At 41.8% G+C, this 15,310-nt stretch overlaps 1 protein-coding gene across 6 annotated transcripts in view; it reads left to right on the top strand.

Moving 5' to 3' along the window:
- The window catches only part of MAP4K3 (mitogen-activated protein kinase kinase kinase kinase 3), a 145,374-nt gene that overhangs the window by 104,746 nt on the left and 25,318 nt on the right, over nucleotides 1-15,310 (top strand). For all 6 annotated transcript variants that reach the window (XM_084793096.1, XM_084793097.1, XM_084793098.1 and 3 more), the window contains 7 exons: nucleotides 4,043-4,101; nucleotides 9,309-9,347; nucleotides 9,558-9,611; nucleotides 11,406-11,448; nucleotides 12,779-12,938; nucleotides 13,659-13,771; nucleotides 14,400-14,441. In XM_084793096.1, the coding sequence (XP_084649222.1) occupies nucleotides 4,043-4,101; nucleotides 9,309-9,347; nucleotides 9,558-9,611; nucleotides 11,406-11,448; nucleotides 12,779-12,938; nucleotides 13,659-13,771; nucleotides 14,400-14,441 (510 nt within the window). The remainder of the gene's footprint in view (nucleotides 1-4,042; nucleotides 4,102-9,308; nucleotides 9,348-9,557; nucleotides 9,612-11,405; nucleotides 11,449-12,778; nucleotides 12,939-13,658; nucleotides 13,772-14,399; nucleotides 14,442-15,310) is intronic.

The following is a 15,310-nucleotide window of genomic DNA, read 5'->3' as shown; positions in this document are numbered from 1 at the left end:
TGTCTGTGTGTGTGTGTGTGTGTGTTTCTGTGTGTCTGTGTGTGTGTGTGTGTGTGTGTATCTGTGTGTGTGTCTGTGTGTGTGTTTCTGTGTGTCTGTGTGTGTGTGTGTGTGTGTGTTTCTGTGTGTCTGTGTGTGTGTGTGTGTGTGTGTGTGTGTGTGTATGTCAGAGAGAATGAGTGAGTGAATGTGAGTGTGTGTGTCCATAGTCTCAGCTCTGTTGACTTTCTGGTGCTTTCCATCTGCTGTAGACTACCGTCTTCCAAGGTGACATAACATAAACTACAGTCAGACTTTCCTAAGTGTGTGCGCCCTTGCTTCCCAGTATCTCACAGTGATGTCTTAGTCCTCTCTTAGCTTATACTTGCTCTTTCCTTATAATTTTTGCTCTAGATTTAGAAATAGCCTCCCCTGCCGCTCAGTGAAAGGAACCTCTAAAATTGAACTTTTTCACCTATAAAGTTTTTTAGCATATCTTAGGGAAACTGTCTCAAGGTTGAGTCTTTCTTAGGTTATTGCATGTTTTCAGTACATGTCATTTACTGCTTTGACATCGTTCTGTAAGTAAGCATTATCATTCATTATTTAATCTAATTTTTAATGCTTACGTGTTCAAGCGCATTCTGATTTTCCTTAACCAAAGATGACCAAATGATGCCATCATCTTGGTTATTTTGAGTGCTTTCTGAACTTAATTTTGATAGCATTATTCTAATATAGAATGGCTTCCAAATCCTTTTCTTTTAATTTATGATTACTGTGTAGTGCACAATATGTGTGTGAGGACACACCATGTTGAGGGTAGAGGTCAGAGGACCACCTTGAGGCATCATTTCTACCCTCCTGCCATGCTAGTTCTGGGGATTGAACTCGGATAATCAGTCTTGGTGCCAAAAATCTTAACGCACTGAACCATCTTGATGGCTCACCTGGATGTTACATTGTAACTTGATTCTAGGAGAGAAACAATTAGTGAAGAATAGTCCCTTTCAGTTTTAGCTTTTCTTGTTGGATTAATTATCAGACTTGGGTGTACATACACCTTGCCTACTCCGTTAGCCTGAATGTATATGACTCTATGCTTGGTTTTCTATTTAAATATCCCTTTAGTTATTTTAAATAATTCTCTTTACCCTCATAAATATAATCCTGACCTTGATAGATTTTCATTTTCTGGTCACGATTGTCAAGCTGCTGTTGATTAACATTTCTCAGCTAAGTGTACATTCCTACACATCAACAGAAGCCATATCCTCTCTGCACATACACATTTTTGAAGCTGTTGTTTAGGTAAAAGTTGACCAGGTTCTGTTGACTAAGCTGTTGCTGCTGCTCTGGTTAGGAGGGCTAGTCATTTGTACGTGAAGACAACCCTGAGCCTAGAAGCATCCACAGAAGTTAGTATGTTGTTGACTGAATTCTAGTCCATAAAGTATAAGGTCATGACCACTACAATTTAAAGTGAAATAATCGTGGCAGGCTTGTGACTTGGTGACTTGGTTCTATTAAGATATGTCATACATAAGTTAAAGAAAATAGGTATCCTTTTTCATTACGATTTCATAGGATACCACTGTGACAGTTGACTAATCTTTTTCATTTACGATGTCACTGGTAAGAGCAGTTACTATATGCACCACTGAACACAAGTATTGAAGGGGATAAAATTTGAGCCATGTCTAAATTAGTACTTTAATTTTCAACAGATAATTTTTGGATGGGTCTTGAAGTTAATTACAAAATACAGTGTGTTGTGAGGAATTGTATTAATCTTAAAAGACTAAGCAGATTCCAGAGTTAAATCTTTGTGATTCTGAGTATCTGGGGAAGTATTTGTTTCATCTGGGAAATAAAACAGGTGGCATTTGAACAAACGTTTATTACTCAGAACACAGTCCGTGTGTCAGTGCTGGGCTAGACCAGGCTGTAAGGAGGACAGTCCATGTGTCAGTGCTGGGCTAGACCAGGCTGTAAGGGAGGGAGACAGTCTCTGTGTCAGGGCTGGGCTAGACCATGCTGTAAGGAAGGGAGACAGTCCGTGTGTCAGTGCTGGGCTAGACCATGCTGTAAGGGAGGGAGACAGTCTCTGTTTCAGGGCTGGGCTAGACCATGCTGTAAGGGAGGGAGACAGTCCGTGTGTCGGGGCTGGGCTAGACCATACTGTAAGGAAGACAGTCTAGTTAGACCAAGGCTGGAGGGCAGGAAGACCAATTTGACCTTTTCACTGTGTTTGAAGAGTTTATGGCCCGGCTACTGTTTTAAGAGACTTGTAGACAGATTAAAATTCAGTGTAAATGCTAGAGGAGAGGTGTGTGGTAAACTCTGGAAAGATTAGAGCCCCCAGTCATACATCTGTTGTTGCCTTGTGAAACAGAAGCAAGCCCTGCTGTAGTCTTGTAGAAGATCCCTAATAACAGTGAGTGGAGCATAGTGGCTTCATTAAAAGAGGAGAAAGACAACATGGTTCTTTCTGTGGTTGTTGAATACTAGATTTTTCTCAAGAAGGTGTCTGAATAAAGCCCGTGTATTGCTTATTCTCTTTCATTTTAATTCTTAGCTCTCTGCTGCCTACAGTACTCAGTCAAAATGCTTTCGTAGGCAAGGAACTCTCAATATTAATTTTTAAAATTAATATATTTATTCACTTTTCATCCCAATCATAGCCCCCTCCCTCCTCTCCTCCTGGTCCCACCCACCTCCCACCTCCTCTATTCCTCAGCAAAAGGAAAGCACCCCCAACCCACTGCATTTCATCAAGTCACATCTAGACTGAGCATGTCCTCTTTCTCTGTGATTTGACGAGGCAGCCCCACCAGGGGGAAGTGATCAAAAAGTAGGGAACAGAGTCAGAGACAGCCCTGCTCCCCTTACTAGGGGACCCACATGAAGTCCAAGCTGCCCATCGGCTGCATCTGTGCAGGGGGCCTAGGCCCAGTCCATGTGTGGTCCTTGTTTGGGGCATCAGTCTCCACAAGCCCCTCTGGGCCCTGATTAGTTGCCTCTGTTGGTCTCCTGTCACCGCCAGGTCCTTCTACCTTTCTTCCCACTTTTCCACAAGACTCCCTATGTTTCACCCAGTGTTTGGCTGTGAGTCTCAGCATCTGTTTTGATCCACTGCTGGGTGGGGCCTCTCAGAGGACAGCTATACTGCAAGCATAGCAGAGTATTGCTAATGTCAGGGTTGGCTCTCTCCCATGGTGTTGCCAGGCATTGGTTGGACATTTCCTTCGATCTCTGTTCCATCTTTATCCCGGCATATCTTGTAGGCAGGGTCAGTTTTGGGCTGAAGTCTCTATGGGTGGGTCTCCATGACCCCCTGCTGCGGGGAGTCTCAGCTAGAGTTGTTCCCTTGTCCTCCCAGAAGCTCCCCAGCTTGTCACAGAGATGTCCCCACCCATGATTGCTCTTCTCTCTGCAAGCCCTCTGTCCCCCTGCCCAGGTGTGATCATTCTGTAAGGCAAAGGATCAATATTCATTTAAACTTTGCTGTTTTAACCTTTAAAATCTTCCTAACCCGCCTCCAGCGCGTTTCCAGGCCTGTGCTAGTTCACATACAAGCCCCACTTTTGCAGTTTGGCCCAGCTTTGTGTCTGTGAAGCACTAATCACCTGCATGAAGCCGCATAGAAACATAAACGTGTCTGCACACACCATCACTCCAGCTGCCACATACCATGGCAGATCAAGATGGTGTGGGGCTTATTCTCTGTTCTTTTTTGCTCTGTGTAGCTTGACAACTGTTTATTTGAGCTTTTTTCTTTCTACAAACTAATTTTTACGAATACTAATTACAATAGCAATAGCCACAAATGAAACTTGTAGATGTCACTGGGAAAATTCCCAGAAAAATACTCAAACAATAAAAATCAGGACCACAGCCTTACATCTTGTATTGTTGAAAGTGCCACCATGCCTTCTTTTTAAGAGTATATAGCAATACAGATTTATTTGGGGCTTGGAGATTTTCTTCTTAAAATAATATATGTATTAGTGTATAGTGATTGGTATACTGTTGGGCTAAATATTTTGCTTTATGCCATCAGGATCTACAACTAGATTATGGACAAGGACACCCAAGTAATTACTTTTTAGGCGGAAACAAGTAAGTAAAGTCCTTTTGAAATTTAAATTCAAAGTAACTGTCTTTAATATTGCTATATTTAATACCTGAGGTGGTGGACGCTACACAGTGTGCCCTTGTCTCCCCTGCTCTCTCCACTGGCTGCACAGTGTGCCCTTGACTCCCCCGCTCTCTCCACTGGCCATCTTTAGTCAGTGATTGTCATCTGGGAGGACCACACTTTGTATTAACCTATGCTGTAGATCGTTCTTCTTGCAGTGCACCCCAGCTGTGATGAAGCTGCAGCTCAGCAGTTGATTTCTTTCTGAAGTTGGCCTCTTTACCCTCTGCAAAACTTGTTCTCCCAGATGGGCTAGCCACTGAAAACGGCTAAATCATTCCCACTACTTAGAGATAAATCCACGCCTTAGCTTCAGCCATGCTGGTCTTTTAAAGAATACTAGTCATAGAATAGACATGACTCCTAATGCTGTTTCACGCAAGGACTAAGATTAACGTCTGGTAATGCCTCCCCGGAATCAGGCACCACCGAGCTGGTGAAAGCATGCTGTAATCCAACACTGCCCTTCCCAGCTTCCTGATTCCTGAATCCATAGATGAATTTGCACTCTATAAGCTAATTTGTAAGGGAGTATTTAAATTACCAAAGTACTCTGGGGATGTATATACATATTAAATTAGAACTAAAAGTTTCAAACTCTTGGTTACACTGGAGAGCCAAGACATCTCTTCCCATACTTTAAGTTTAGCTGCTGAGAGATAATGATTACAGATGCCTTAGTTTAACAGACAGACAGTAAGCCTTGTTTTTCTTTTCAGTAATCCGAACACTTCACTCTTTTTTATTTTTTACTTAAAAAGGCTTTTAATGAAAAGCTAAAGAAGTGTGCTAATTTTGTTTAATCTAAGTTTTAGCTAAATATAAAAGGTTAATAATTTGTCATTTTTTATTAGCCTTTGTCTTCTTTTATCTTTTTGTTGATTGTTTATTCATGAATATATTTTGAGGAAAAGCCTCGTTGTGTAGCCATGACTGACCTCACACCTGCAGAGCTCCTCCTGCCTCTGCCTCCTGCGTGCCGGAATTAAAGTTGTGCGTCATCCAGTAGACTCTGTCTTTCATAGAATTGGAAGATAAGTATAAAATCCCCTGGGAGAAAATGTTGCTGCTACTTAAATTGTCTTTGTTTTAGTGGGTAACAAAGAGTAGATTGTGTGTCACTGTGGGGTAGTGAATTTTAAAAAGTGATTAACTTTTTTTTATAAAAAATTATACCATTGGTTTTTGAGGACCTTGTTACAACAACTTTTCATGTACCTAAAGAGGCTGATTAATTTGGTGACTATATATCACTCACCCTTTCATTTCAAATTAATGTACTTGCAAAATAATACAACCACAGATGCTTTTCCAGATTTCCTACTTCCAATTGTCTGATTTTCTGAGTATGTATAGCTACTTTGGCTAGGTAAAATGTTAATAATTTGCCCACCTTTCATTTTTTGATGAATTGGATCCGTGCTTAAGGAACTGTATTCTATATAACGAGTCATTGGCAAGGTAGGTTGGCCAAAAGTTTTAGCTCTGGCTGTGTTTGACGTGTAGGTGTTTACATCCATGTGACATGAGCACAGATGTGGCACTTCTCTTACTGTATAGATTTGGCTGCTTTATTCTTCCAAGTAGGCAGTGCTTTGAAACTCAAAATTACTGCTTTCTCTGATGGCGAAGGTAGACAAATTCTATTGATGGGTATCTGCCTATTTCAGATCCCGCAGGAACCTTAGTTAGATTTGCTGCACAGACTTGGCTTTCTGTAACAGAAGTGCTTTTGTTCAACCCAACTAACACCTTTTCTTTTGAATTCTGGTATCATTTTGAAATATGGGATCATTACTTCTGACCTTTAAAAAAAATTTTTTTAATCAAAGCAATTTTTGTTTTGTTTTGTTTGTTTTAAAGAAAACTAAACTATGTCTGGTTTTGCTTGTGGTATAGAGCAGGGTTGTAAAGGTCGCTGTTCTGGACAGGAGTCAGATAGTTCCCCACAGCAGACTGGACTAGCAGCCAGTGCCGTCCCTGCATCGGCTCTTCCTGTGAACACTTGACTACCACTGTCTCTGGTAAAATGAGGAGTGTAGTAGTTAGTACCTGAGTCCTAGGATGCACGGGAGAAGGAAATAACCATTGTGGAGTGTGGAGTGCCCATGGGCCTGCGTGCATGTTTGTTAGCTCTCTTTATGCGTAAGCAGCCACTTAGCAGCTGCCAATTATGTTAAGAAGGAGATAAAACTGTTCTTGAGTTTTAAAGAAATCCCGAGTTTCTTGCTTTTACATGCAGTCAGGGAAGTGCATACACAGGTTGTCCTGAGTCAGCCTGGCCACTGTGGAAGCCTGGTAGCCTGCGCATGACTCCCTGTGCTAAGTCAGGTGTGCTGAGTGCTTAACGGTGGCTTCAGGCTTTTCTACTTCAGTGTCCTTGCCTTGTCACTTAAATCTATATTCATACACTGTTTCAATTTAGAACTTTTTGTCATATTTTCAATATAGACACTCAGTTCTATTACCAAAAATCCCTTAACAGCCAAGTTCAAGTGGGCAGTGGAAGGTGGCTTTGTTCTTGTGTGGTACTGAGCCTTGGGAATAACTCAGGGCCACATGTTCTCTAGCCTTCTCTGCTGCAGGAGCTGGGATGGATTGTTCCGCAAACTGAGCTATATCTCATTTTCTCTATCAACAAAATACCTTAATTCACAGTGAGAGACTCATATCAATGAACAGAAGTGGTGTTGTTAGAAAACTTCCTGTAAGATTCTCGCTTAAACATGCTACACACACACACACACACACACACATACACATACACACACTCAATGTGTGTGGACCCATTGACTATGGTAACAGAAAATAAAACTATATGTAAACTACCCCCCCCAATTATTTTCAAATCTTAATGCAAAAAACAAAACAAAACACTGCCACATGCTCAGAAAAACGTATTTTCTGCTTGTTTGCTTGTGGCAGGGTGTTGAGTATACAGCCCGGGCTAATGACAGGATTGCCGGCATTTGCTGCCGTTGCTGACTTCGTATCTTCTGGGATGATGTAAAAGCCCACTATCCCCCCGAGAGACCAGGCTTACTTAGGAGAGCCACACGGCTCAGATCTAGGGTCACTCTGCAGCAGCACCATGCTGGCATTTCCTATTGCTAGTGTAGTATTTTAGAATGGAAAACTAAACAAAGGCTTTCCCACAAATAGTTATTTAAATATGTTAAGATAATAATAATATGTACTCACCTTTAATAAGATACATGTTTTGTACAGTTATTTTAAAAAGTCCTCACCCTAAGGGACCAGCTCAAAAGCCTCCTCTTCAGCTCCCTTTGGACACAATACCCATGGTTCTCACCATGACTGGAGCAGAGAACTCCAGCCACACCTGTGCAGTCAGCAAACTGTGGGGCGTGACAGGCAATATTCTTATGAAAAGAACTACTTTCCTCTGACAAAGTAATAATACAAATGGCATTGTTTTCTTTCTCTTTTCATAGTTCTTTGCCATTACTGGAAGGTGGCTGAATTTTCATGCCTGCTACTTCATTCAATTTGTTATATCACATAACACATAGTTTCTAGAAAACAGCAGCAAAAACAAGAGTAGAAAAAGCAAGCTGGGCGCAGTGATCCCAGCACTTGGGGCACGCAGATCACTGTGAATTCGAGGCCAGCCTGGTCTACAAAGTGAGTCTAGGACATCCAAGGCTACACAGAGACACCCTGTCTTCAGGAAGGGGGAAGTAGAAAAGGCTATGTATTCTGCAGACAGTGGGGCCTCGCAGGCCCTCCTGTTTGAGACAGGTTTTTCCAGGATCTAATTTGGGCGAGTGTGTCTCGCAGGTATTCCTTAAGAACATAGAAGTGAAGTGCTTGCTGTGACCTAAGCAGCTACAGTGCTTTCCCTCATCCACCTGTTGCTTCTTCAGGTACTTTCTCTCCTGGTGTAGGTCTCATTTTCACACAAGGAACTGAATCACATCCATTCACAAGGCCACGTGGCCTGCAGAGGTGACACCGGATCAGCGTCCAGCCACCTTTGCCCTCCTTTGCCCACTCTGCTCATGGCTCCTGGAGCTTCACAGTTAACAGGAAATTGAACTACAATAGGGGTGGTAGCAGTTGGAATTGTTTATTGTTTTTCTGTGTCATTTGCCATTCCAGATCCATAACTTGTCATCTTGGAAACTTACCAGGCTGGCCCACTTAAAATACTTGGTGGCTAAGACCATCCTGCTCGTTGTCTACAGTAGACAGCTAGGTGCCTTTTGGGCTTCCTGGCATGATAATTCTAGAAAAGCATTTCAGAGCTACTACCTCACAAGCTTTAGGGCGAATACATTCCTCCCGATAGTTGCAGTAGTCTGGAGATGCACATGAGCAGTGGGTAGGTTGTGTGCCTGTGCTTCCTGAATTGCTGTGTTCAGGAATGCCCCAACTCTCTCACAGTCTTAAAAATAAAAGCCTTTTTTAAAAAAAACCAAAAACCAAAAAAAAAAAAAAAAAAAAAATTGCTCCTACTGGTTTAAAAAAAAACAAAAACAAAAACAAAACCCTTACAGCTAAGCTAGTCTAACACAGCCTTAGTCTCCCAAAAGTAAATGTGTTTGCACATGCACCACCGGAGAGCAGCCCATAGGTGAGGGAGTGACCTCCGTGGAAGCAGAAGACTGCTACTACATTCATATGTTCACAGCACATGCGTGCATGCTTCTGCAGAAAGCCAACATGCTGAGTCCCTTTTTGCAGGGTTGCCTGAGAGCATGAATCGGTTAAAGTATGTCACCCTCCTTATATTGAGAAAGAGAACTGTAATTTCAAATATCAGGTGGAATAAATATTCCAGGTAGAAGTTGAGTCCTGGAAACCCCTTTGCTCTGGCACTGCAGTTGTTTTGTCAGTTCTGTTGTGGCATTTCATGCTGAGTTGTCCTGTTTGAATCAGTAATTCTTAGTCAATATTAGAATTTCTTTCTTTCTGTACATTTAGGATATGTTTGCAAAGGCATTAGCAACCAAAAAGAGGGATATCTCATTAAAACACAAGCTCTGTGGCACAGAAATTGGTCAGTGTGGCAAATGTATTCAGGATACTTATGGGTAAACGTAAAGTAATAGAAGTGACACAGTTGATTGCATTTTACTCACACACCATGTTTTTGTCTTTTAAGGAGTCTCCTGAAGTCTGTTGAAGAAGAATTACATCAGCGGTAATTATAACTTTTAATTAAACTTGAAGTGCTTTATGTCAGAGATGAAATAAATCGTTTCCCCCTTCTCTGTCATGTGTAGTTTGTTAGTTTAGTTGTCAGTCTGTCCTATAAAGATGCAGGCATGCAGTCCTGTCCTGCGGTTGGCTCCTGCATTTGCGAGGCTGCTCTGGGAGGTCCACCATCTAATGATGCTTCTGTTCTCCCTAGAGGACATGTGGCACACTTAGAAGATGATGAAGGGGACGATGATGACTCTAAACAGTAAGTGCTTTGCTCTTCTTGGCCAATAGAGAAGACCTCACTTGACCAGAGGTCATAGTTCTACCAGCTTAGTGTTAATGACAATTTTAATTTAAGTAGCACACTACCTTAGGTTAAACCACAGTCTCTATGCTGTTGCTTTTCTGTTTCATTTGGACTGCTCAGCTTCAGATCAGCGTGACAGAGATGCCCTGTACGGGGAGGGGAGGGGAGGGCAGAACCTAGTTCTCCCTGCTCTGGAGGCTAGGCAGGTCAGGATCTAGGTTGTGACCACTTGGTTCTGATGATGGCCTCCATCTGGCTGTGTACCTACCAACCCAACCCTGGCTTTTGAGACAGGGTCCCTTGTAACCCGGGTGGGCTAAGAACTTGTTATGTCCATGAGAACAACCCCGAGCTCCTTGCTTCCTGCCTCCATTTGTATCCACATGGGCGTTCTTTGATGTGTGTAATGGGGCAAAGGGCAGTCCGTTCTTCCTGACTGCGTGTTCATCAAGCCTATGGCCTCGGTTAACCTGACTGACCTCCTAAAAGCTGTATCTTTAGGGATATCACATTGAGAATTTTCTCATCAATATGTTCATTTAAGGAGATAAAAGTCAATCTGCAACACTAATTGAAGACAGAATTGGCTTAGAAAAAGCTAATTAACAAAGATCATTTTTAATCATAATTTGGACAGTTTATTAGTTATTTCTCCCATCGCTGTGATCTGATTGATACTCAACAGCAGCAACTTAAGGAAAGAGGTCTACTGTGGCTCACAGTTTCAGGGAAACAGTTGGTCATGGTGGGGGAAAGCATGGTGGCTCAGGCAGCCTGGTCTGTGGCACTGGAACCTTGCAGCTTTGAGGTCTCACATGATGCTAACCAGGAAGCAGAGATGGGACTGGAAAGAAGATCTGTCTATAATCCTCAAGGCTGCATCTTCGCAGCCTCCGTCGCCCAGGCACCACATCCCAGACTCTACATTCCAGACCTGTGGGCACCAGCCTAGGGATCACAAGCTCAGTACAAGCTGCAGGGGAAAGGTCCACATTAGAACCTGTCAGCCAGCGCTGGTAGCTGTTCTAATCATTGCTGCTGTTCTAAAGCTTGATTAAATTTCACCCGGTGTGTTTCAAATAAACAACACATTTACAGAAGTTCATTGGAAGGGATAAGGCTCTTTGTGTGATGATTGGTTTGGGTTTGGCAAAGAAAGAAGATACAGTTTATCAGGAGACAACAGTGCCAGCCTGACTCCACCAGACTGACAGACACACAGAGTTATTGCGACCCTGGGTCCTATCGTTTTGTCTCTGAAGATGTAAGAAAAAAATTGTTCTTGATTATCTTTTAAAGCTTTGTTTCTGAAAGATTGTGAATTACAGTGAATGTTAGCTTCAATGGGATTGTGCCTGTTGCTTCATAGACTACACACATGTATAGTTTCATTAGAGATATGCCGTATCTATTGGTAGCAAAGATAAAGCTGTATTATTGTAAGGTTAGCATTAATCATCACCTTGAGCAATCCGGAACCAGTCCTACCTGCATCCTTACTTACGTAACTTTTGAGTCTGGATCACTTAGAGTGTTTGAAACCAAGAAGATGCACTTCTACCCACTTCTGAATGTTTCAGTCAATAGAATTTAGACATTTTACAAAATATTTTTTGGGGGGGGGAACCTCATGAACCCAGAAAACAGTATTTGTCTCTGAAAGTTTTTCTTCTGTGTCTTTTTATTATTAGTTGTGCTTAATAATTCTTTTGTCAAATGAGGAGTTCTGATTGTATTTTCTGTTTTTAGTTCAACCATGAAATCAAGAGTCCCACCACCTCTGCCACCAAAGGTAGCCGCCCTACTCTGCTGAGCTCTGCGCTGCTCCTCCATTACTGCTGCCCTGCTCACTAGAGCCTGCTTTGCCTCCCATCCAGAGACTGACCCGGAGTTGACGATTAGTGCCTAGGAACATAATTTTACTTTTGCCTTTTAAAAAATAACTTTGTACCCATTTAAACAATACATTTTAAACATTTATACTTTGAAATAATTTCTAGATTGGTGTTGTTTCTGCCTAGCTAGAAATCTTACATTTTCATAAAATGTTCTTTAAAAGCTACAACCTACCATTAATTGATTGCTGCAAATGGAACAGACAGAGGGTAAACTACCATCACAGACATTTAATTTTCAGAAAAGAACTGTAACTTAAAAATACAAAATTAGGAGAGCAATTTGGAAAATTGCTTTGGAAAACAGTTTAATGACAAAAATCCCCCTTTTCCTTGGCTGTACTGGAGATTGAACCTGGGGCCCTCATGCATGTTAGGCAAGCACTGTGCACAGAGTCCTCGTGAATAATAATGTAACCCCAACTTACAGGGTTTTGTTTAATTCCATACACGTATACAACGTATCTGCAGATTTCTCAAGGATAAAATGAGTGAATGTGAACAGCAGTATGGGCCCATTTATCTTACGGGTTTATATTCGTAACAAGCTTCAGTCACAGATGTAGTCTGAGTCAGAGCCTCACCAGTCTTGACTGCTAACAGTGTTTTGTTTTCACCGTGTTACTGGGACAATCTCAGTTCTCACCGGGGAAGGGTGCTGCACGTGCCTGTGGGGATTGCTTTGGTGGAATCTTAAGGGCACACTTGGAAGAATGCACAAGTTCTGCAAACCTTAAGCTGTGGGAGGTTTCTCACTGCCTCACAAAAGTTTCCCGGGCATCCTGTCTTCCTGTTGGTGTTCTCCAGTACATGAGCATTGTAACTGCCATCTTGTATTGTTCCTGATCTGAAAGATTACCCTGTAACATAAGCATACCAAGATGTCCCAGGGACAAGTGGTAATTAGCGTCAGTCCTTGAAAAGATGCAGTGACGCTGGAGCGTAACCAGAAAGACAAGAGTGCTGTAGCTGGGAAGGCTTCTGAGACACTCATACACTGACTAGCAACCAGTTCATACCGCCTTCCACAGCTGCGAAACACAACATGTTTTCATGAACACGTGTAGGACTCTTTTTTTCTTAATTAAGTAATAAGATATCCTGAATCTCAAATACCCTTGACCCTCATCTAGTGAATAGTTTGACAGTCCCTGATATATAGTAATATTTACTTCAAGAAAGTAACCTTACATGTAATGACTATTTTCCTTTCCTGTGTAATTTCAGCCTAAATCCATCTTCATACCTCAGGATACACATTCTGCTGAGGACAGTAATCAAGGAACAATCAAGAGATGTCCCTCAGCGGGGAGCCCAGCAAGGCCGTCCCACGTGCCACCTAGGCCACCTCCCCCGCGGCTGCCCCCACAGAAGCCTGCTGCTTTAGGTGAGGGTAGAGGACAAGGCCCAGCCTGTCACAGGTGTTTGCTCTATAAGTCTAAGAGACAATTGGCATTCCTTTCTGGGAGGAGGTAGCAAAAGCAGTGGCTGCTACACACATTTGCTGCTTCCTGGTTCAAAGTGCTCTGTTGACAGGACCCCTTGTGACCCAGCCTAGGACATTTACCCCTATTTTTTGTCATGTTCATGTGTGTGAGTATTTACCTACATGTATGTATGTCCTTCACATGCATGCTTGGTGCCAATAGAGGCCAGAAGAGGGTGTCAGATCTCCTGGCACTGTAGTTAGACAGTGGTGAGCAGCCATATAGGAATCACTATTAGAAAAATGATTGGTATGAATAGATATTATCTATAAATTATCACTAGAAGGTAGAGTTTTATTACTGACATCTCCTCTGTTGTCCAGAGGAACTCTTTAAAAGAGCAGTTACCATTTCTTGGTAACTATTTGTAATATGAATTACCCGTTCCTTAAAAGTAAGTATGTATGTACTATTTTTCTTCGATATAAGCTGAATTTAAATTTATCTGATATGCCAAATAGGTTTAACTAGAAGAACATATATACACACATTAGGGATGAATGTTCTGCATGGGAAATCTCAAATTCAGAATGAACTTCTTTCCTACTTAATAATCCTCTTAATAAAATCTTTCATAAAAGTAGTCCTTTCACAATATATTTAAAAATACCTTATTAAAGGAAATGGAGTGAGCTCTTTCCAGCTAAACGGTGAACGAGACGCATCATTATATCAGCAACAGAATGAGCAAAGAGGCACAAACCTTTCCAGAAAAGAGAAGAAGGACGTACCAGTAAGTGTTGGTTGCTTACACACTCACACGTGTGTCCTTTCATTGTATATATAGCAAGTGTCACACTTACAAGGACTGAAACCATAACAGTGTGTTACTATATTGATAGTTTAGTCTGTTGACTGTAGTGAAAGTATTTTGTTTACATTGTAAGGCTACCTTTGCTACAGTAAACTGACATAACCTCCTTGTTTAAACTTAGATGCATTTTTACTTAGCACATTCTAAATCGTGGTCTTTATGTAAGTCTAACCCCTCACGCTGTGGTTGGTCACTGAAAGGGCTGGTTACCTTCCCTGATGGAAACTGACTCTTTGAGCTCTGTCTTCCGGCTCGAGTGGCTGGCCTTAGAGAGGCCTGAGATTGACCTCCAGCACTGCAAAAAACAAATGCTGCCCAGAACACTATTTAATGTATAAGTATGCACAGTTACCTAGAGCAAGGCTCCACCAAACTGGTTTGTGGGTGCAATTAAGTAACTCTGGAAAGAATATAGGAAAATTTAAAATAGCTTTTGTTTTATGGTAAAATTGTAGTTGTGTATTTTATTCAAAGAAATGAGTGTGAAATACAGTATCTTCTTGCCAAATAGCAACAAAAAAGTTATAACAGCGTGTTCCTTTTCTAGAAGCCAATCAGTAATGGTCTTCCTCCAACACCTAAAGTCCATGTAAGTACTCAGTATCAAACAACTGACTTTTTAAGCCTAATGTAGTGAGAAGTGTCTCAGACTGTATCTGTGATTGTGTCTGGCTGCTCCTCAAGCGCTGATACAAGCAGGCACATCACAATCACGCTTAGCTTTTTCTTATATTAAAATTTTTTACAAGTGTGTGCCCATGTGTTTGTGTACATGGGTGTGTTTCTTTCTGTGTGTGTGGACATGCATGTGTATATATCTATACATGTATGTGTGTATATGTTTGTGTGTTTCTATATGTATGTGTGCATGTTTTTCTCTATGTGTGCATCTATGTGTATGCATCTGTGTGCAGGTGTATATGTGTGTTTGTGCATGTGCCCAAGCTTACTTCACATATGAACATGTGTGCTCCTGTCACAGCACATCCATGGAAGTCACAGGACAACTTCCTGAAGTGAGTCTTCTTCCATCATATGGGACCTGGGGATAAAACTCAGGTCAGGCTTGCAGGCAGTTGCCTTTGCCTGCTGAGCCACCATGCCTATCCTCAGATTGCTTCTTGAAAGAGGCTGTATATTTTGAGTTTGAAGTGTGTAGATTCATATTTTAAATCAACCCTGCATCTTTCAATGTACAATGCGAAGTTCAATGATGACTTTGTGGGGTTTTGGGGTTTTTGCTTGTTTGTTTCTTTGTTTGTTTTCTTTGAGATGGGATCTGTCTGTGTAGTCCTGACTATCTCCTAGAACTTTCTATGTAAACCAGACTGCCCTCAACTCACAGAGATCCGCCTTCCTCTGCCTCCTGGGTGCTGGTATTAAAAGTGTGTGCCATTGAGTTAGAGGCCAGCCTGGTCTACAAAGTGAGTCCAGGACAGCCAAGGCTACACAGAGAAA

This window comes from Acomys minous (assembly GCF_964271855.1).
Source record: "Acomys minous genome assembly, chromosome: 8".
Classification (NCBI taxonomy): domain Eukaryota; kingdom Metazoa; phylum Chordata; class Mammalia; order Rodentia; family Muridae; genus Acomys; species Acomys minous.
Note: the sequence above shows the minus strand (reverse complement) of the source record. Positions and strands in the feature narration are given on the sequence as shown.